Source organism: Mustela erminea, chromosome 15 (assembly GCF_009829155.1).
Source record: "Mustela erminea isolate mMusErm1 chromosome 15, mMusErm1.Pri, whole genome shotgun sequence".
In the NCBI taxonomy this organism is placed as follows: domain Eukaryota; kingdom Metazoa; phylum Chordata; class Mammalia; order Carnivora; family Mustelidae; genus Mustela; species Mustela erminea.
In genome coordinates this window covers 83,595,621-83,619,440 of record NC_045628.1, presented here as the reverse complement: position 1 = coordinate 83,619,440, position 23,820 = coordinate 83,595,621, and the positions used below count along the sequence as shown (strand labels likewise).

Here is a 23,820-nt window from a genome sequence, read left to right as displayed (position 1 = left end):
TCTACTCTTCTTAGGATAAGGTCTAAACTCTTTAATACGTTCTGTAAAGGGATGTATGATTTAGGATCTATGTACCTCTCTGGCTTATGTCCTACCATTCTCAATAGCCTCATCACCCTTTCCAAAACAGTCTCTATCCTCTTTGTTTATACATCTGCACGCTGCTGTATGCTTCATCTTTCCTGATTCAACCAATCTCCTACTCCTCTACTTCTACCCAAGCTTTCCTACCATGCTCTCTGAATTTCTCTTTCCACAGTACACATCTTTAATCTATTTACTGCATGTGCAGTCTTGCCTTATCCAAAATCTGGATCTCTCTACTAAGGGTACTGGTACCTCTGCAGACTGCTAAAATAGAGGTTATTCATTTTTTTCTACCTCAGTGCTAATTCCAGAACTTTTCCCTTCTAACCTCTTATAAAAACTTTGTGTCTTTTAGGTTAATGCCATCCAGCCAGGCCACCTTTTATTTTTCTTCTTAGTGGTCATCTACCTAAGTTCCCTCTCATCATCTTTTAGTCCCTGAAGACTTTAGTACTTGATTCACTGTCCTTCTCTCTGACAATACCCTATCTCTCAGATCCTTGAGAACTTTCACTATGTTAACTTTGAAATCTACTTCTGCTTTAGTCATCTAATTCCAGGACCACACCTAGAACCCTGAAATTTGCTGGAACCACTTCATCTGTGAAACGATAAATCTAAACACTTTATGACTGCACGTTCTTTTTTGCTCTTGGACTCCTACTATACCTATTCTTTAACCTCAAATGGCAGCTCCCTCTTGACTGCCCCACTTTCTTCTTTTCATCTTCCTTTTACTTTCTTTTACTATTCTACTTTATTCTCTGTTATCTTGCTTAGATTCCATGGCTCATTACTAAAAACCCCTTTTGCCCTCAACAGCCTTACCCCCTGTCTGTGACTCTTCTTCTACCCATCTGCTCAGCAAAATCCTAAATCCAGTACAACTGTCCAACATTTCTATTCCTACATGTAGCCTGCAAGAAGATCATCACACAACTACACTGACTGGTGACTTTTCTTTCATGACCTGCACTATCTTCTGATCCCTTCAGGCTTCCCAGAACTCTATGTTTCTCTGGTCTGGTCTCTTTCCTAACCACAGAAGCTACTTCAAACCTTCTTTCTCCATATGTCCTACTTTATAAAAAAAAAAAATAAAAGCTATCCAGAACAACCTGCTTTTACTTCCTGCCACTAAATTTGCAAATGCCTGCATTAAATTACCCACCTGTTCATCCTTTCCTACTGATACAATGAAAAAAGCTATGCACCCTGTGGAATGCTGATCCTTCCATTTTTGCTGTGAAGACAATCCTTTCTTTCACATTTTCTAGGATTCTCTCCCATTCATACTTCCTTTCTCTTATATCTTATTAAGTATTATATAATTACATTGCTATATTATATATATTATGTATGTTTCTCTCTCATCGATAAGATATATGCTCAAGTATCTTTATCTAACATTTTATTATATATGTTTTCCTCTCATTGATAAGAAATGTGCTCAAGTATCCTCATCTAACATTAAACAACATTCCCCTGGCCTTCTATCTCCGCACTCAGCTACTGACCTTTAAATCTCCTTGCTCACACCCATGTCTCTCAAGTGGCCTGAACTTACTTTTTTTCTTTCCCTAACACGTTCTCCTCTTGACTTTTGTGATAACATTCTCCTGATTCTCCTCTACTTCTCTGGTCACTCTGCCCTTATCTCTTTCATGAGCACTGCTTCCTCTTCTACTCCCTTAAAAGCTGGTGTTCCTCTGGATCTCTCTGAGGCCTTCACTTGCTACATTCCTCCTCCTCAAGCTTTAATTAAAATTGATGTTTTAATAATTAAGCTGTAATTTCTCAGAGAGTTTGAGAAAATTATTTCTCAATGAACGTTTTATTATGACTTAAAAACATCTATTAAAGAACATGGCATTAAAAATCTATTAAAAAGAACATGGCATTTTTCTACATTGGCTCTCTACCATACAGTTGCAGACTTTACAACAACCCCTTAACAATACTCTGGTTAGAAGAAACAAGTAGAAGTTTAACAAATCAAAATTACCTTTATCACCAAGGTCTCTAAAAAAAGTTGATCCACAACGAGCTGGTTGGATTCCTGCCAGTATATCCTCGATATCCTTTGAATACACATTGAAATTTTTAAATTTTAACTTATAAAAGTTCATTTTCTATGCCACCAAAAAACAGAAAGGAAGAAAGAACTCTCCCACACACATTGCTTACCTTTTTTGTCAGCTTCTTCACTGAAGTTTTACCTATAGTAAAGAAGAAACATTATTTAGTACCCATATTCCTTTGTAAAACTCAACTTCCACAAAGAAAGAAAATTATTTAAAAGACAAAAAAACAACTAGGGTGCCTGGGTGGCTCAGTTGTTAAGTGTCTGCCTTTGGCACAGGTCATGATCCCAGGGTCCTGGATTTGAGCCCCACATCCCCACACTTGGCTCCCTGCTCAGTGGGAAGCCTGCTTCTCCCTCCTACTTCCCTTCCTTGTGTTCCCTCTCTTGCTGTGTCTCTGTCAAATACATAAATAAAATCTTAAAGAAAAAAGCAACTAAATATTTATAAGAAAATAAAACTTTGGCAAGTTAGCTAATATCTTTAAATCAAAGTTAAGAGCCAGAGAATTCTAAGCCTAAACACAAACACTCTATGGATTTTTTAAGACCTACTTTCCAATTTCACTCACCCTATTTCAGACATATAAAATCTTATCACCATTTTTGACTTCTCTTAGTTGTCTGCATCATAAATAAATTCTTACCAATACGATTTAAAAAACTTTTTGCTTTCACTGATTAAAAAATTCACATTCCTCTCTTAAAAAGCTACCTTTGAACCCTAAAAAGTTCTCTTCAGTTTACAGCCCTCTAGTAAATTTAAAAGTCTAGCCAATATGACTATCCATTCTAAAATTATTTTTAATAATCTTCTATTGGATAGCAGAGATTTATAATTCTTTCAGGTGTTCAGCCATCCTCTTTATTGCTTACATCATTTTCTTCTTATCCACTATAATTCTAAAGCACTGAGTTGCTTCTTTTGTTGAAATTTATAGCCTCAAGTCATTTACACATCTAGAATACTGAAAAATGTTTTACGTTGTTTCTTACATAAGCCACAAGCATCACAAACTTCCCTTTCTGGTCTCAAGATTATCTTATCTATGAAGTTCCTTCAGTACAATTGCAAAGTCTCTGAAAGTTTAGGAGACAGGTTAAAAAAAATGAATACTTTTAGATGTACCTTTTCTGTACTTCAGGATGCTTAATTTGGACTATAAATCTACTGGGGACAAATTCTATCATTTGCTGTTAATAAACTGTGAAGATTTTAGCTTTGCATTATTAATGAAAACCACAGTTGCAAATATGACTATATCATTTTTAGAAACATTTATGACCATGTTTATAAACTTAGGTGTTACTATTTTGGAATAATTTTATTTATTTTTATTTTTTAAATATTTTATTTATTTATTTGACAGAGATCACAAGTACGTAGAGAGAGAGAGAGAGAGAGAAAGAGGAGGAAGCAGGCTCCCCACCGAGAAGAGAACCCGATGCAGGGCTTGATCCCAGGACCCTGGGATCATGACCTGAGCCGAAGGCAGAGGCTTTAACCCACTGAGCCATCCAGGCGCTATTTTGGGATAACTTCAAAGTATGTGTCACCCAATGATAACCCCAGATTCTCATGTTAGGTGCTAATATACACTTCAACCATCAAATAGACAAAATTATCATTTAAATCACAACCTAAGGGTTTATGTGAATGTGTATATAGAAATATGTGGTAATATAATGCTAATAACAAATCCCAGAAAACTATGTAATAGATATATTTTATCTACCTTTGTATATTCTATTTAAAAAAAACCTGATGATTCACATTCCTTATATTGCTCTTCTTCAAGTCATGTTAAAATTATTCATTACCAGAGGCATTTTTATTTTTAGACAATTAAGGTTACTCCCCAGAGATTAATCCTTGTATCTAAATGAAACAATTATTCTAGAAAGTAATAATTGACATATTGAAGGTGACAATATGGATGGTTTCTAAGTAATAAGATTATTTCTAGGGGGTCTTATATTTGCTTCACACCTAGATTTCTTTTGGTCTTTTAAAAATCTTTGTGTTTAAAAAAATCCTTCTACTTGAAACTGTATGAGGAAAGAAGGTAGCATTTGCTTCCCTGCAGCTAGAAGTATAGAGGCCAAATACCTAAGCCAGTAAAATTCAATACTATTTAAATACAACAATAAGGTTGTGAATTAGTTGATAATGTAACACCAGAATCACATGTAAGAATGAAATTGTAAAACCCTATTGAGGCAGATTCCATATTTGTCCTTCCTTTTATGTAGCCCAGTAACTGGCATTTAAGTATCTGCTGAATAATCAAGTAAAAACTAGAAAACATTCCAGAATGTCTTTTTATTCAGATCCCTGCCTTTAAGTGGTTAATCATTTATTATCCTCATTTTATAAATAAAACAAGTAAGACTGACTGATACGCAAGAGGAATTAGGTCACAATATGGACACTAGATTTTTCTTCTCATCCAGATTAAGATGCCTTCAGTTCCATTAAAGTAGTAATTGGGAACCACTCTCAATACTTTAGGAAACTTCACAGAACTGAATGATTAGGCATGGGATGATTAGAGAGGTAACACTGGTTATTTCATGTTGATTACAAGTTCTGCTTCGTACCTGAATATGTATTTGATTATCAAAAATGGAGAAACTGTGTACTTAGTGAGCTTTTTTTTTTTTTTAGATTTTATTTATTTATTTGACAGACAGAGATCACAAGTAGGCCGAGAGGCAAGCAGAGAGAGGAAGGGAAGCAGGCTCCCCGCTGAGCAGAGAGCCTGATGCGGGGCTCGATCCTAGGATCCTGGGATCATGAGCTGAGCCAAAGGCAGAGGCTTTAACACACTGAGCCAACCAGGTGCCCCGAGTGAGCTTTTCTTATAAAAAATACTTTTTCAGAATGGAATCAATAATTAGAAAAAGGCAAAGAAATTACTGTAGCTGACAAAATGAGGTCATTCTCTTATATAAAATTCATTTTTAGAAAAAAAAATTAATGAGTTACCAGAAGGAACATCTAATTTCTCTTGTTTTCTTTCTCCTAAGTTAATAAACTTTTCCTTGAGTAAGAGAAGGGGTTGTAGTGTTTCAAACCCAGAACACTAGGTTAGGGGGTATCTCACCAAGTACCAAGGAGACCACAGATTTTCAAAGGAAGAGGTCCATGGTCTGATCTGTGGTATGATGAGCCACAACTTTGTTCTTCTGATAGCAATTATAACACTAGGACATTTAAAATATATCCAAATAATTTTGGCCCCATTTTTCTATTTAAGAGTGAAACCTATCTGTACATAATCTAAAATTTTTATGTGTGTTTGTTTGGTCTGTCTGGTTTTTTTGGAGGGAGGGGAAAACTGCTTTTCTTTCTTTGGTTACTTCTACTTTCACATACATAAAAAACCCAGTCTTTTTTTATGCATATGTATATATGTAGTCATATATGGAAAGAACAGAATGGGGAAAAACTTAACAGCAATAAGGTAGAGCTAGAGTTGAAGCTGTAATGTTGTATTATATGAGGATGAAGAATGGGAAATACATTGTGGCTTTTCTTGGCAGGGGAAGGCACAGATCTTGAAGATCTATGAAGCACTACAATGGAATTCTGGCTCAGGAAGTAGAATGTTTTTAAAGGTCTCCACCTCTTGTAGAGATTCCACCATGTGGGTTTCACTGTTTACAGAGGATTTCTGAAGTAAAAATCAGGAACAAGCCCATTGTGTTACAGGCAAACAGCCATTTTAATACTTAAAATAAGTAAAACTACGTTAATACATAGTTAAGTACTGTTACAGGTCAAATAAATCTTTACCTCTAGCCAAAATAAAATTATTTGATGACTGTAACTATAAAAACATCATTACTGGTATCTAATTCAATTTCATTTTGCTAGAGGTAAGTGGACTTTTGATATATAACAATTAGACAACAGAGACACTGCCATCATTTTATATCTTTTGCATGAATATATGAACAACCTGGTATCAATGTCAGAATTAGTTAGACAGAACTAGTTACTCCAATACTTGCTTAAATTCAGTCATAGCTCTTATGGAGACTGAGGGAGAAAATGACACATTAGCAAAACAAACTTCAGCAATAGTAAAAGTGATAACTGGAGGGAAAAAAAGGAGGGCAAATTAAGTGATGCTATTTTCCTTCAACAAAGCATGTGGCTTGCTCATTTCTGCTGTAATATTTAAATAGGGGGAACAAGAACTATCTTCTGGTTGGTATTTTTTCTAAAGGGAGACAGTGATCTCCTAAAATGTCTGAAAGTGGCCTACTTGTCAACTTTGCTAAACTGCTCTTCAAATACATTTAAGTTATTTTTGAAGGAGAAAAATGTGACTTTTTTTGCAACCTCAAATACTGTAATAATAACAACATTATACACAAATTAATTACAGTTTAAGAGCTAATATAAAGGGGGAAATACAGCAGCTAAGAAACTAAATAATGGGGGGGGGGGCGCCTGGCTGGTTCAGTCATTAAGTGTCTGCCTTTGGCTCAGGTCATGATCCCAAGGTCCTGGTATTGAGCCCCACGTCAGGCTCCTTGCTGAGCAGGAAGCCTGCTTCTCCCTCTCTTCAGTCCCCCTGCTTGTGTTCCCTCTCTCGCTGTGTCTCTGTCAGTCAAATAAATAAATAAAATCTTAAAAACAACAACAATAACAACAACTAAATAATGGGGAGAGGAGAAGACAGGGAATGTTTCTCCAAATAAGAGAAGCTGAAGGATTAGCATGAATTAACTCAGAGAAGTGGGGTTAAAAGCATTCTGGGAACAGCATGTGCAGTACTGAGACAGGGAGAGTTGGAATACTCTAGAAACAGAGAGTAGGGCTTGTCAGTCACTTCTATTGTGATGAGGAGAGTGAGGGCGAGTGGCAGTTTTGGTGGCAGGAAGCTGAGGTAATTGGTATCTAAAGACTTCTATTTTCTCTTTGAGTAGGTGATCAGGTAGTTTGCTAGAACATGTATGAGAAAGTGTAAGAAAACTTAGCATGATGCATCAGAGATCGCTAGTATTAAAGAAAAACAACTGATTTTCATATAGAGAGGCAATAACCTGACCCTGATAACTCACTAATTTTAGTAGTTTTATTATTTGTAGATGCTTTGGGATTTTCTACATAGATAAGATGTCTCTGACCAAATATAGCTTTAGCTCTTCCTTTTAAAATCTATACACTTCATTTTTTTTTTTCTTGCCTTTCGGCACTGGGTAGGACTTCTAGTACAGTGTTGAATCTAAGTGGCAAGAGTGGAGAGCCTTGCCTAGTTCTTGATCGCGGGGGCAAAGTGGTCAAACTTTCACCATTAAAAATGATTTAGCAACTGACTTAATGTCTGTATGGCCTATTAGGACCTAGCCTCAAAACTGCCAGACTATCATTTCCATGTGTGTCCTGTGAATTGAAGCAGTTACAAAGTTTCAAGGAGAGGGGACAAAGGCTCCATTCTTGCTGGCAAAATTGTGGAAGAGCATATAGGGCCAGAAATAGTATTGCAGCCACTTTTGGAAATACTATCTGCCACAGCACCTTAACTGACTCATCACCTCATGTGCAATACAATCCTGGGTTCTTTACCAGAAGAAACTCTATCCTTTCTTCTCATACCTTCTGTTAAGTCCTGATTACTCCAGTCCTTACTGACCTCTCCACTGAAACTTCACCACACTGAAGACCATCGATTACCCACTCTTATACTAGATTATAAATTCTACAACAATATCTGTTTTATTCACCACTATATCCCAATGCCCAACACAGTGCTTGTGGGTTTTAAACCTGTTCTCACACAGGAGAATGCATCCTCCTCAGATGGGGGTGGGCTGGTGATGAGCCAGGGTACTTGGAAGTTTTGAGTTATTTGCCATGATGCAGTTTGATAACTACGGGAATCCTTATTGGGCTCCATCTTAGGTATGTGTGTGTTTCTAAGAAAGCCCGGGGTAGAAATGTTTAGGGGTGTAGAATGACTGACTGGAAAATCTGGTACTTTATAGTGTTCAAATGCTGTGAGAGCATATTATACCTACAACCCTGGTCTACTCAGGTACTGACTTCATGTTTAACTGGAGGAATGGGAATAAGACTTCTTAGTGAGTCTTTGAAGGCCTAACATAGCAACTCTTTTTTTGGAAAATGTGTTCATCATCAATCTGTGCTTTTAAAACTTTTAATTGTACTAAAAAAAAGCTACTGCCTGTATATCAGTTCACTTCTCTATTAGAATTGCAGTAAATGAATGTTTTGGTTTACATACCTGCTTAGACCTATAAGAAGTTAGTTCTCTCATATTAGAAAAGCATATAGTCATGTTTTTATTATTTTATTGTCTCCTTTATGTTTTCTAAAGTATAATAATTTTAAAACCATTATTTTTAATTGGGTACAAGAGCTGGTATATTTTTATACATGCATTTTGTATAGCTTTATTATATTTTGATATATTTCATATACCACAAAAGCCATCCATTAAGCTGTATAGTTCAATAGTTTTCATATATTCAGAACTGTACAATCATCACCACCATCTAATTTCAGAACATGTCATCACCCCAGAAGAATGAAAACCCATTAGCAGTCACTCTTCCTCCCCTAATCCTAGGGAACTGCTAATCTACTTTCTGTCTCTATAGACCTGCCTATTCTGGACATTTCATATAAATGGAATCATACAGTTACATTTGTGACTAGCTTCTTTCATTTAGCATAATGTTCTGAAGGTTCATGGATGTTGCAGCATGTACAACTTCACTGTACTTCATTTTTTATTTTATTTTTAAAAAGATTTTATTTATTTATTTATTTATAACAAAGACAGAGAGATAGAGTACAGGTAGGCAGAGCAGCACGCAGAGAGAGAGGGAGAAGCAGGATCCCAACCGAGCAGGGAGCGCGATACAAGACCCGATCCCAGGACGTGAGCCAAAGGCAGGTGCTTAACTGACTGAGCCACCCAGCTGTCCCAGTACTTCATTTTTTAAAAGAGCCAGATAATACTTCATTGTGTGAATCTACCACATTCTGTTGATCCATTCATCTGCTGGTAGACATTTAGGTTGTTTCTGTTTTTTGGCTATTGTGAATAACATTGCTACATGTGCAAGTTTTTATGTGGAGGTATGTTTTTACTTCTCTTGGATGGTATACCTAGGAGTGGAAATGCTGGGTCATATGGTAATTCTATGTTTAATAGTTTGAGGAAATGCTGAATTGTTCCCCAAAGTGAATGCACCAGTTTACGTTCTATAAGTAACATGTGAAGATTCCAATTTCACCACATCCTTGTCAAAGACTGGTATTTCAATACAAGAAATCTGAAGCATAAACTTAAAACTAAAGGAAATCTAGAATATCTTGATATCACAATGGGCTATGTGAGACAGGGTACTGTCTCAGAGGTGCCCCAACAACGAATGTACATGGGTTTGAACTACATGGGTCCAATTATACATGGGTTTTTTTTACTAGTGAAGAATCTACTTCAAACACAACTAGTAAACTGAAACTAAGCATAAGCTCTAGTCAATTTAAAAAGTTTAAGACGGGGGCGCCTGGGTGGCTCAGTGGGTTAGGCCTCTGCCTTCGGCTCAGGTCATGATCCCAGGGTACTGGGATCGAGCCCCGCATCGGGCTCTCTGCTCAGCGGGGAGCCTGCTTCCTCCTCTCTCTCTGCCTGCCTCTCTGCCTACTCGTGATCCCTCTGTCCAATAAATAAATAAAAATCTTAAAAAAAAAAAAAGTGTAAGACAGACTAAGAAGTTTCTTTAAAACGTGTTTTAGGGGCGCCTAGGTGGCTCCATCAGTTAAGTAGCTGCCTCTGGCTCAGGTCATGATCTCAGGCTCCTGGGATCAAGCCCCATGTCGGGCTCCCTCTCAGCAAGGAGTCTGCTTCTCCCTATCCCTCTGTGTCCCCACCAAATAAATAAATAAAATCATTAGAAAAAAATAAAACGTAAAAAAAAAAATGTAAGTTTTGGGGCACTAGGCTAGTTCAGTCATAAGAGTGTGCAACTCTTGATCTTAGGGTCATGAATTTGAGCCCCAGATAGGTGTAGAGTTTATTTAAAAATGAATAAATATATTAAGAAAAACTTTAAAAAATAAAATGTAAGTTTTATTATTGGGAAGATGTAATTGGGCCTAAATGCTATTGTCTCTTTAAGAAAACCTATAGAGGGCACCTGGTTGGCTCAGTGGGTTAAGCCTCTGCCTTCAGCTCGGGTCATGATCTCAGGGTCCTGGGATCGAGCCTCGCGTCGGGCTCTCTGCTCAGCGGGGAGCCTGCCTCCTCCTCTCTCTCTGCCTGCCTCTCTTCCTACTTGTGATCTCTCTCTCTTTATATCAAATAAATAAAATCTTAAAAAAAAAAATCTTTTAAGAAAACCTATAGAAACAACTATATAGAACTCTTCGTAGTCACACAACAGCATTAAAAAAAAAAACCACGATGAAATATTTCAGTAAAATCATCCCTAATTTTTTCACTGAAAAAGAAAGAAGTTGGTGTAAGACTTCTTTAGGGAAACAGTCTCTTCAACAAATGGTACTGGGACAGCTTAGATGGATATCAAATGCAAAAGAATGAATTTGTACTTCTACCTCTTATCATATACAAAAATTACCTCAAAATGGACCATAAATCTAAATATAAGAACTAAAACTATAAAACTTTTAAAACAGGTGAAAATCTTTATGAACTTACAGTAAGGTTACAGTTTCTTTGATATGACACCACACAGCACAAGCAACCAAAGGAAAAAATGGACAAACTGGACTTTATCAAAATTAAACATTTTTTTTTTGTACATACATTTTTATTAGAATTTCTAATTATTTCTATAGTGTACATTCTTTTTTTTTTTTTATTTCCAGCATAACAGTATTCATTATTTTTGCACCACACCCCGTGCTCCATGCAATCCGTGCCCTCTATAATACCCACCACCTGGTACCCCAACCTCCCATCCCCCGTCCCTTCAAAACCCTCAGATTGTTTTTCAGAGTCCATAGTCTCTCATGGTTCACCTCCCCTTCCAATTTCCCCCAACTCCCTTCTCCACTCTAAGTCCCCATGTCCTCCATGCTATTTGTTATGCTCCACAAATAAGTGAAACCATATGATAAAAATTAAACATTTTTATATGTTAAAGGAAACTATCAAAAAAGGGAAAAGAAAACATACAAAATGGGAGAACATTTCTGCAAGTCATTTATCTGACAATGGTCTATTCAAAATTTATAAAGAACTCTTACAACTCAACATTAAAAAGCTAAATAAGCCTGGTAAAAATGGGTAAAAAAGTATGAGGACATTTTTCCAAAGACATTCAAGTGACCAACATGTACACAAACAGATGCTCAGTATCATTTGTTAGGACAATGCAAATGAAAACCACAAGATAACACTTTACACTCACTAGGATGGCTATAATGAAAAACAAAAATTGGAAAATAACAAGCTTAGAGGAGGATGTAGAGAAAGTAGGACCCTCATACCCTCACATAAAAATGGTGTAGCCTCTGTGGAAAATAGTCTGGCAATTCCTCAAAAAGTTACACAGAATTACCATATGACTTAGTATTCCTCTCCTAGGTATACACGCAAGAAAAGTGAAAACATTATGTACACACACACACACACAAAACCTATACATGAATGTTCAGGGAAGTGTTTGGTTATCTATCATAACCAAAAAGTAGAAATAACCATCAGCTGAAGGATGAAAAAAGAATGTCATATCCATAAAATACAATATATTCAGCCATTAAAAACCTGAAGTAATATATGCTATAACATAATGAACCTTGAGAACATTATGCTAACTGAAAGAAGTAAGATACAAAAGGACAGATACTGTATGACTCCACTCATGCGGTATCTAGTACACAAATTCAGAGACAGGAAGCAGATTAGGAATATAACAAAGATAGGCAGAGAGAGGGATATGGTGTTTATTAACTGATCCCAGGGTCCTAACTCAAACCTTTGGAACCAACATCTTCAGGGGAGGCAGGAACTTGAGGTTTTTTTTTTTTTTTTTAAATTTTTAAAAAGATTTTATTTATTTATTTGACAGAGAGAGAGAGAGATCACAAGTAGGCAGAGAGGCAGGAAGAGAGGTAGGTAGAGAGAAAGAGAGGAAGCAGCTCCCTGCTGAGCAGAGAGCCTGATGCGGGGCTCGATCCCCAGACCCTGAGATCATGACCTAAGCCAAAGGCAGAGGCTTAACCCACTGAGCCACTCAGGCACCCGCAGAACTTGAGATTTTTAATAAGTGCTCCAGGAGAATTTACTCTCAAGGAAGTTTATAAAATTCTTTGTTTTCACATTTGATTAAAAGAATCAAATTATACTTAATTTTACAGAGCTGGAAATAATCTCAGAGAGAACTAGAGAGTAGCCCCAAATCAACAACTATAATAGTGGCAAAGGTAAGAACTATGTATTTTAATTGCAGCCATTTTAAAATTTAAGATTCATTTGTGGAATTCCAAAAGTCCAAGATAAATCCAAAAAGACATAAGCAACTTTGGCACAGGCACCATTATAAATTTTATGGCCATCCTAATTACAACCCTTTTCAGAGTAAATTGTCAATACCAACAGGTTAACCTGAACTTGACTTATTTATTTGCAATAAAATCTATGTTGTAAGTATAAATATAGGCATCCAACATATAGAGGTAAGGACCAGCATGGGGCAAAATTCCTGTGGTATCTCTCTACTGGCCTTATTGCTCTCTTCCAACACTCGCAGGCATCTCTTCTGTGACTCATTTTTGCTTGCTCTTGGCTTTTAGTAACAGAGGGTTGTGACTTCATTCTTAAGGGGATTTATATTATAAAAGAGCTCCTGTTTGTGGGAAAAAACTTTTCAAGAATTAAGCTAAAATCAAAGTCCAACAAGTGGTGGAACAGGTATTTTTTTTTTTTTTTAAATGGGGTAATGGAAGCACTGAGTTTTCCCTCAATTATTATTACCAATAATGATTATAAAGTATAGCTACATAAACAAGAGCTACAAACATCTTGCTTTCTCTGTCTTAAGGAAGAGTTCTTAAGGTAAAAATCACTCTATTATCTCAGCCCAGACACTTCTGGTTTTCCAAAGCTACATAAACTCATTAACGTTTGGTTTTCAGTTTTTTTTTTTTTTTTTTTTTTTTTGACAGAGAGAGATCACAAGTAGGCAGAGAGGCAGGCAGAGAGAGAGAGAGGAGGAAGCAGGCTCCCCGCCGAGCAGAGAGCCCGACGCGGGACTCGATCCCATGACCCCGAGATCATGACCCGAGCCGAAGGCAGCGGCTCAACCCACTGAGCCACCCAGGAACTTTAGTTGAGTTACAACTAAATAAACTTATTGTGTGTGGGGTGCAATTTTGGGAATAATGCTTACTGCAAAATCTTTAAAGAATAAAAGAATGAAAGAATTAAAATCACTCATAATTTGAGAATTCAGATATAATTGCCAATATTTTTGCATTTTCCCTAAGAATAACAATTTTATGAAGTAGCTAAAAATTTCAGAGCTCCCTATATGCCAGGAACTCAGTGCCCCACTTGTATGACATTACCAAATCTTTTCACTTTGAGATAGGTACTAAGAGCATTCCCATTTCACTGATGAAGAAATTTAGGCTTGAAGAGCTTAAATAACTACTCACAATCGCACTACTACTAAGTGGCAGAGTCAGTGTCCAAACTCAGTTTCTGTGCTATTCCAGGACCTATACTATCAACTATACTATATAATAATACCACTGTTCTTTTTTTCCTCATCTTTGCATGCTGAATCTAACCATGCCTTGATCCTACTGGGTCCTCCGATCTATTTGATACCAACATCTTTTCATTATTCTTTGCCTACTTATGTTGTAACTTTCCACCTGGCTGAGCTTCGACGGCCAACTGCTGTAATCATTCCCTTGCTTCTACTTCCCTTTGTCATATACTCTTGGCTGACCCCAGCTCTTGTTAGATCCAACTCTCTGCCTTCTCCATCCCAACACTATACAGCTGAACACGGAGAAAAGTAACCACAATCAGTTGATTTAGATTCATTTTATATTCATAAGTAATGACCTCAACTGGGATTATAATAAGGCTATTGGTGATCATATTACATTTCTCAATCCTTACTATCAAACCATACTGTTTTAGAAGACTACTTGGCAAAACTCCAATACTGCAACCCCTTCTTCACTCTCAGCTGATGACCTGGATTCTTAATTGACTGAGAAATGGAAAAATAACTTTTTTTTCCTCAAGATTTTTAAAAAATTTATTTATTTGACAGAGAGACACGGAGAGAGAGGGAACACAAGCAGGGTGAGTGGAAGAGGGAGAAGCAGGCTTCCCATGGAGCAGGGATCCTGATTCGGGGCTCCATCCCAATGCCCTGGAATTAGGATTGAGCCGAAGACAGACGCTTAACAACTGAGCCACCTAGGTGCCCCAGAAACATAACTTCTTATAGAAGCTCCCACCAAGTAGTATGACTTTTCTAATGCCAAGTTTCCACAGTTATTAGTCTCTTTCTTCTCTTAGCTCCTCAAGGACGTTGTCCTAGAAATTGTTTTCTTTCTTTCCTGCACTGTCAAGTTTTCCTCTCATCTGTCAACACATACACAACTGTTTCTCCTGTCTTAAAAAAAAAAAAAATCCTCTCTTGAGCTCACTTCCACTTCCATCTACTGCTTCGACTTTCTCCTTTCCTTTATGGCAAACCCCTCAGTGTCTGTCTTTCTTCCATTTTCTCTTTTCCCATTTACATTACCAATGACTCTAGTTAGGCTTTTTATTTTCACACCCACTCCACCAAAACTGTTCCTATGAAAGTCACTAATAAACCCTCATGTGCCATATCCAGTGGCATCCATTCACTTATTTGTTTTTTAACTGAAGTATAGTTGGCAAAACAATATACATTAGTATCAGGTATACAACACAGTGATTCAACATTTAACATACGTTATGAAATGCTCACAAGTGTGGCTACCATCTGTCACCATATAAAGTTACTACAATATTACTGATTATATTCCCTATGCTGTACTTTATGTTCCCCTGACCCATTTATTTGATAACTGGAAGTGTGTACCTCTTAATCCCCCCTCATCTCTTTACCCATCCCACAACTGTCCTCCTCTTTGGCAACCACCAGCTTGATTTTTGTATTTATGAATCTGCTTCTGTTTTGTTTTGGTTTTTTGATTCCACATATATGTGAAATCATACTGTATTTGTCTTTCTCTGACTTCTTCCACTTAGCCTAATACCCTCTAGGTCCATCAATGTTGTTGTAAATGGTAAGATTTCATTTTTTTTAATGGCTGAATAATATCCATTGTGGTATAAAAGATATACCATATCTTTTCTACCCCTTCTTTTTTCTATGGGAATAGCTGACACACAATGTAACATTAGTTTCAGGTGTACAACACAGTGATTTGACAAGTTTATATATTATGCAATGTTCACAAGTATAGCTACCATTTGTCCCAAGATACACTGCCTTTACCCATTTATCCACTGATGGACACTTGGGTTGCTTCCATATCTTGACTATTATAAATGATGCTGCAGTGAACACAGGGGTGGATACCTTTTTAAATCAGTGTTTTCACTTTCTTTGGGTAAATACCCAGAAGTAAAATTACTGGATCATTCAGTATTCCTATTTTTAATTTTTTATGGAGCCACCATACTGTTTTCCATAGTAGTTGCACCAATTTACATTACTACCAATAGTGCACAAGGGTTCCTTTTCCACATCCTTGCCAGTACTTACTTTTCTTATCTATTTTGATATTAGCCATTCTGACAGGTGTAGAGTGATGTCACTGTGGTTCTGATTTTCATTTTTCTGGTGCTTAGTGATGTTCAGCATCTTGACATGTGCCTGTTGGCCATGGATTTTTTTTTTTAAATGTCTATTCAGGACCCCAATCCATTTTTTAAATCAGACTGAAAATACCCCCTTATCAGATACATTATTTACAACTATCTTTCCCATTCAGTAGACTATCTTTTCATTTTGTTGATAGTTTCCTTGCTGTGCAAAAGTTTTTAGGTTTGCTGTAGTCTCAACTGATCATTATTACTTTTGTGGTCCTTGCCCGAGGAGACAGATTCAAAACAATATTGCTAAGACCAATGTCCAAAAGTTTATCATGTATTTATTTATTTATTTATTTATTTACTTTTTAAAAAGATTTTATTTATTTATTTGACAGACAGAGACCACAAGTAGGCAGAGAGGCAGGCAGAGAGAGAGAGAGAGAGAAGGAAGCAGGCCCCCTGCAGAGCAGACAGCCCGATGTGGGGCTCGATCCCAGGACCCTGGGATCATGACCTGAGCCGAAGGCAGAGGCTTTAACCCACTGAGCCACCCAGGCGCCCCTATTTATTTTTTTTAAGGAATTTTATGGTTTCAGGTCTCACGTTTAGGTCTTCAATCCATTTCATTGTATTTCTGTATGTGGCATAACATATGGTCTGGTTTCATTCTTTTGCATATAGCTGTCCACATTTCCCAAAACCATTTATTAAAGAAACTGTCTTTTCCCCATTTTGTAATCTTGTTTCCTTTGTTGTAGATTAATTGACCACATAAGTGTGGGTTTATTTCTGGGCTCTCTATTCTGTTCCATTGATCTATGTGCTTATTTTTGTGCTAGTACCATAATGTTTCAATTACTATGACTTTGCAGTATAGTTGCACATCTGGGAGTATGATACCAGCTCTGCTGTTCTCTCAAGGTTGTTTTGGCTACTATGAATCTTTTGTGATTCCATACAAATTTTAAGATAATTTGTTCTAGTTCTGTGAGAAAATGTTATTGGAATTTTATAGGGATTGCACTGAATCTGTAGATTGCTTGGGAAATATGGACATTTTAACCATATTAATTTTTCTTTTTCTTTTTTTTTTTTAAAGATTTTACTTATTTATTTGACAGAGAGAGATCACAAGTAGGCAGAGAGGCAGGCAGAGAGAGAGAGAGGAGGAAACAGGCTCCCTGCTGAGCAGAGAGCCCGATGCGGGACTCGATCCCAGGACCCTGAGATCATGACCTGAGCCGAAGGCAGCGGCTTAACCCACTGAGCCACCCAGGCGTCCCATATTAATTTTTCTAATGCATGAACATGGTATACCTTTCCATTTATTTGTGTCATCTTCAGTATCTCTCATTAATGTCTTATAGTTTTCAGAGTATAGGTCTTTCACCTCCTTGGTTAAATTTATTCTTAGGCATCTCTTTTTTTGGTGCAACTGTAAATGAGACTATTTTCTTGGTTTCTCTTTCTGCTAGTTTGTAGTTAGGGAAGAGAAATGCAACAGATCTCTGTATATTAATTTTGTATCCTGTGACTTTATTTTTGTATTTTGTATTACTGTGACTTTACTGAATTCACTTATTAGTTCTACCAGCTTTTTGGTGGAGTCCTTATGGTCTCCATGTACCATGCCATCTGCAAATAGGGACAGTTTTACTACTTCTTTTCCAATTTGGATGCCTTTCTTTCTTTCTTTCTTTTTTTTTTTTTTTTTTGATCTGATGGCCATGGCTAGCACTTTTAGTACTACACTGAATAAAAGTGAGAGTTAATAGTAGGAAAGAAATGATAAAGATCAGGCAAATAAATGAAATAGAAACTTAAGAAAAGATCAGTACAACTAAGGGTTGGTTCTCTGAAAAGATAAACTCAAACTATTCCAAAAAACTGAAGAAGTCCGGGGCATTAAGCTCCACTGATTTTCAATGCCAGATATTATGGGGGCTTGCCTTCATGGTGCAGATCCCCAGGGAGGGGGTGACTAATGTGGGGCTTGATCCTCTCTCTCCCCAGGGTGAACCTCTGTGCCTTTGATATCCCTTTGGCTTGCAGTTTTCTATGCTGGGGATTTGATTCCCCACCTAATCATGTCTCTGCCCCTCCCACTTGTCTTGATTTGGCTTTTCCTTCATGTCTTTAGTTGTGGAACAGCTATTCTCCTAGTCTTCAGATTGTTCTCAGAGTTGTTCTATATGTAGTTGCAGCTTTGATCTGTTTATGGGAAGAGGTGAACTCAGTATCTTCTTACTTTCTATCTGGCCCACACCTCCTCAACGGTCAATTCTTACTTCCTGTTTTACTTGACTTGGCACTGACATTTTTCATGTTTGGTCATTCCTTCCTCCTTGAAACACTTTCCTGCACTTTGCAACACTACCTTACTGGTCTTTCTTTTTAAACTGCCCATATTTGGTTTTTTTTAACTGCTTTCTCCTTCATCTCTCCAACTCTAAGCGCCAGAAAAGCTCAGGGCGCATTCTTTTTATAGCTTATTTTTGCAGTCTCATTAAATCTCTTAATTTTAAATAGCATGAATTTTCGGAAAAGTCTTAAACTTACACTTTTGGTTCCATTCACTTTCTTACTTGTGTATCTAACTGCTTACTCATTATCTCTTCTTGGAAATCTAGTAGAAACTCTTGTTAATGAATACCTACTATGTGTCAAGGACTTTTCTGGGCATTCAGTCTATGTCACTGAGTATAAGAGACAAAAATCTCTGCTGTTATGAAATAGGCGTTCTAGGGGTAGAATAGAGACAGTAAACTTAGAAAATAAGTAAATTAGATATAGTATACATTAGATTGTGGGAAGTGCTATGAGAGAAACCTGAACAACGTAAGAGGGATTAAAAGGGCAGCACAATGGATGGATGGGGGTGTGTGTGGTATCAGATTACATTTCTTCATTGAGAAGGCAACTGAAGCAAACAGGGAGGGATTAGCCAAGAGATAAATGGAAAATGTATTTCAGACAAAGGGACCATCCAGTGCAAAGACCCTAGGTGGGAGCATATTTGTTGTGTGCGGTAAAGCAAGGTGGCCGTGTAGTTGGAATAGACTGAGCTAAAAAAAGGGTAACAAGCACTTTGGTTAGAGAAGTTATGGTGGCAGACAAATAACTTTATAAAATATTTTAATGCTAAATTAAAAAAATTCAGCCTCATGTATCTATCTAACTTGGATTTATGAGAAATAAAAAAGCTTCTAATCTCAATCGCAATGCTGCAAATGAGCCAATCTTAGCATATCCTTCATCCAAATCTGGGTCTCCCGCCCTGGTTTGGCCAGCTAAATAAAAATGCAGCTTTGTATGACAAAATTAATTGAAATGATTTAAAAAATTTGTAACAAATTTCAACAAAATTTATAAGGTAGACAGACACTGTACAGCCTTCTATGCTATTAAAACAGCATTTGTTCTAAGGCATTATATAATATGTTAAGGCATTATATAATATGTACAAGGTACACATATTAGAACAGTACCTTTAATTTAGCACAGTGGCAAAAAGAAAAGTATGCTTGACCACAAAACCATAATTTTCTAACATAATAAAATTTTAACAATATAAAGACATTTTATGGTACTCCTAAACACATTCTCAGCAACCTTTTAATTCTGACTATGCCAAAATTAATTCACTTATATTACAATGTACGAGGAATACAATATCACATTCTACTAAAACAAGTAGCCTGTTAAAATTACCATGAGAAAAAGTTATAAGAATTTGACTGTTTTTAAAATTTTTAATTTAAATTCAATTTAATTAACACATGCTGTGGTATTAGTTTTAGCGGTAGAATTCAGCGGGTGTTGTATACAACACCCGGTGCTCCTTACTTCAAGTACTCTCCTTAGTGCCCATCACCCAGTTACCCCATCCCTCCACTTCCCCCAAGCAATCCTCAGTTTATTCCCCTATAGTTAAGAGTCTCTTATGGTTTACCTCCCTATTTTCTTATTTTTCCTTCCCTCTCCTATGTTGATCTGTTTTGTTTCTAAAATCTCACATGTGAAATCATATGGTATTTGTCTTTTTCTGATTTATTTCACTTAGCATAATATACTCTAGTTCCATCCATGCTGTTGCCAATGGTAAAAATTTTCACTTTTTTTTTTTTAAATTTTTTTATAAACATATATTTTTTATCCCCAGGGGTACAGGTCTGTGAATCATCAGGTTTACACACTCACAGCACTCACCAAAGCACATACCCTCCCCAATGTCCATAATCCCACCCCCTTCTCCCAAACCCCCACCCCCCAGCAACCCTCAGTTTGTTTTGTGAGATTAAGAGTCACTTATGGTTTGTCTCCCTCCCATTCCCATCTTGTTTCATTATTCTTCTCCTACCCACTTAAGCCCCCATGTTGCATCACCACTTCCTCATATCAGGGAGATCATATGATAGTTGTCTTTCTCTACTTGACTTATTTCACTAAGCATGATACGCTCTAGTTCCATCCATGTTGTCGCAAATGGCAAGATTTTCATTTCTTTTGATGGCTGCATAGTATTCCATTGTGTATATATACCACATCTTCTTGATCCATTCATCTGTTGATGGACATCTAGGTTCTTTCCATAGTTTGGCTATTGTGGACATTGCTGCTATAAACATTCGGGTGCAAAATTTCACTCTTTTTGATGGCTGAATAATATTCCTGTGTGTGTGTGTATACACATACACCACATCTTTATCCATTCATCTGTTGATAGACATCGGGCTCTTTCCATAGTTTGACTATTGTGGACATGAATGCTGTAAAAATTGGGGTACATGTGCCCCTTCGAACCACTGTTTGTATCCTTTAGATAAATACCTAGTAGTGCAATTGCTGGGTCATAGGGTAGCTCTACTTTTAATTTTCTGAGGAACCTCCATACTGTCTTCCAGAATGGCTGTACCACTTGGCATTCCCACCAACAATGTAAGAGGGTTCCCCTTTTTCTGTGTCACCCTGTGTTGTTAATCTAAGCTATTCTGACCAGCAAGAGGTGTTATTTCATTGTGGCTATGATTTGTAGTTCCCTCATGCCGAGTGATGTTCGGAATTTTCCCATGTGAATGTTGGCCATTTGTATGTCTTCTTTGGAGAAATGTCTATTCATGTCTTCTGCCCATTTCTTGACTGGATTTTTTTTTTTTTTTTTTGGATGTTGAGTTTGATAAGCTCTTTATAGATTTGGGATATTAGCCCTTTATCTGATAAGACATTTGCAAATATCTCCTCCCATTCTGTAGGATGTCTTTAGGTTTGTAAAATTTGACTATTTTCAATAACATTTCTCCAAATAAAATTTAAGTGTACTGAGGAGACAAGATGGCGGGGAAGCAGGAGGAGGTGCCTTTTCAACCTGTACCCTAAAGTGAGCTGATTACCTACCAAAGAACTCCGATCACCCATGAAATCAGCCTGAGTTCAGAATTATACACGTCTGGATCTCTACAGGGGCAGAAGACACCAGTAGGCAGGTAAAGTGGAGTGGGAACGTCAGACTGATATTGGAAGATAAACAAAAGGGGGAGGGAGCCACCAGAGGCAACCGATTGGAAACTAATACCCCAATATGAGTGCCCTGCGTCTGGGGACCAGCATTAACTTGGAGACTGGTTGAAAGCACTCAGAAAGAGCAAAGGATCGCAGGGGGGAATTTGTGGGAATTGGGGTGGCTAGGGACAGGGGCTTAAGTCCCCAGACCCAGACAGCCTCCCCTGGTGCTGAGCCAGAGAGAGTGCAGAGGGAAAACCAGGTCTTGGTCCCTGAGCCATGAGTGTGCCGGAGACTGAGTGGGGTCTGGCTCCTGTGAGGGGCTGGGAGGCTCGCCAGATGGCAGAACACCGAGCCATGCTACAGAGCCTGAGACACGTGCACCCCTCACCTCCCCTGAGAGAGGTGTGCAAAGGCCCACCTGGAGCTCTTAGACCCGCGCCACTGTTTCAGAGCCTGAGATGTGCACGTGTGCCCCAAACTCTCCCGAGAGAGGTGTGCGAAGGCCCCGCATGGTGCTCTCGGACCTGCACCCTGCTCTCAGAGGCTGAGACATGCACGTGACCCACAGCCTCCCCTAAGAGAGGTGCGCGCAAACCCAGCACTCTTAGACCCAGAAAGACCAGGCACTCCCTGCCTGGGCCAGTGGGAAAATCTCTGTGTGCGATTGCTGCTTGGAACCTCTCTGGTGGTCTGGAACTGCCCAGACAGCCACTGCTGCCGTGGTTTTGGGTACAAGCAGAAGATCCTGCATCCCCAGGGACTGCGACTCAGAACCTACTCTGGCAGGGGTCAAGGGGGAGTTTAGGCTCTGCAGCACCCACAGGAGAGCAAACTGAGGCTTCTCTCTGAGAGGGAGGTCAGGGTGCAGTTTGCTTTCCTCTAAACCTACAAAAACCATCAAAAGCGGTCAAGGCAAGAGAGAAAAAAAAAAGTGAACAAACATAAAAACCTCCTGTGTACAAAAGCCTGAAAAAACCGGTTTCCTCAGAGCCCACCCCCTTGAGGCGGGGCGGGGGGGGGGGGGAGAACTTAACTCAGGGAACGTCATTGACTAAAATCCCACGTGGCAGGCCCCTCCCCTAGAAAACCAACCAGGAAAAGAAAAAAAAAAAGACTACAAGAGAACGACCACCACTACTTCATAGGACAACTTTTATTTTTAATTCGTTCCCACTATTTTGGCTCATTTTTTTTTTTTTTAATATAGATAATTTTTTAACCTATTTACCATCACAGTGAGATGTCCAGTACATCAAATTCCATAATAACCTTCTAACCTGAACTTTTTGATACATACACCTATGTTTTTCTTTTGCATTTCTATTTTTTAAATTTCCTTTTTTAAATTTTAGTTTAGTTTAGTCTAGTTTATTCCTTTATTATTTTTATTTTCTAATATTCATATAGAGTTAAACTTCAAAGTAATCCCCTTTCCCCAATCAATCCTACCCCTATAGGTAAACCAATTTTTAATCCCCCTTTATCTTAGGAAAGTTGAGTCCTTTAACAAAGATATCAAGATACATCCAGGAAGAATCAAAACAACCTTCCTTGCCCACACTGAGAATTTATAACCACTCTCCCATCTTTTTCTTCCTCCAGTGTTCCTGTGTTTTTGTGTTTCTCCTGATAGTATATAAATCTTACACTTGGGGTTCTTTTTGATGAGGTTCTTCCTTTATTTGCCTATATATATATTTTTTTTTCCCTCTTGTCATATACTTTTATCAGTCTTTTTGTCTGTCTGTTTTGTTTGTATACTTCATAAATCTTACCTTGGGGCCCATTTGGGCTGAACCTTCTCTTTTATCTTCCTTTTTTTCCTGTCTCTCTCTCTCTCTTTTTTTCTTTTTCTTTTCTTTTTTCTCTCGTTTGGGTGGGGAATCCTGATTGCTCAGAAGTGTTCCAGGGTGCACCTTGACTGCACCACAGTCGATACATCCAGCTACATCTGTTCAGTCATCTCTCATCAAAATGACTAGGAGGAGGAATGCCCAACAGAAGAAAAATACAGAGGATGGACTTCTACAACAGAGCTAACGGCTATCAACATAGACAATATGTTGGAAAGAGAATTCAGGCTAACAATTATCCAAGCAATAGCTAGGTTGGAGAAAGCCATGGATGACCAAACGGAATTGATTAGGGCTGAACTGAAAGCGACCAGAGATGCTGTTTACAACATTAGGGCAGACCTGAAAGCTATCAGGGTTGAGGTTCACAATGCTCTCAATGAGTTCCAATCTAATCTAAATTCTCTCAAAGCCAGGGTAACTGAGACAGAAGACAGAATTAGTGATCTGG

General features: G+C 37.9%; 1 protein-coding gene across 1 annotated transcript in view; it reads right to left on the bottom strand.

Annotated features, from left to right (window-relative positions):
• Positions 1–23,820, bottom strand: part of MICU2 (mitochondrial calcium uptake 2) — a 169,154-nt gene that overhangs the window by 78,399 nt on the left and 66,935 nt on the right. The window contains exons 3-4 of the mRNA XM_032315404.1: positions 2,275–2,306; positions 2,093–2,168 (exon numbers count right to left, since the gene is read on the bottom strand). Coding sequence (XP_032171295.1) covers positions 2,093–2,168; positions 2,275–2,306 — 108 coding nt within the window. The remainder of the gene's footprint in view (positions 1–2,092; positions 2,169–2,274; positions 2,307–23,820) is intronic.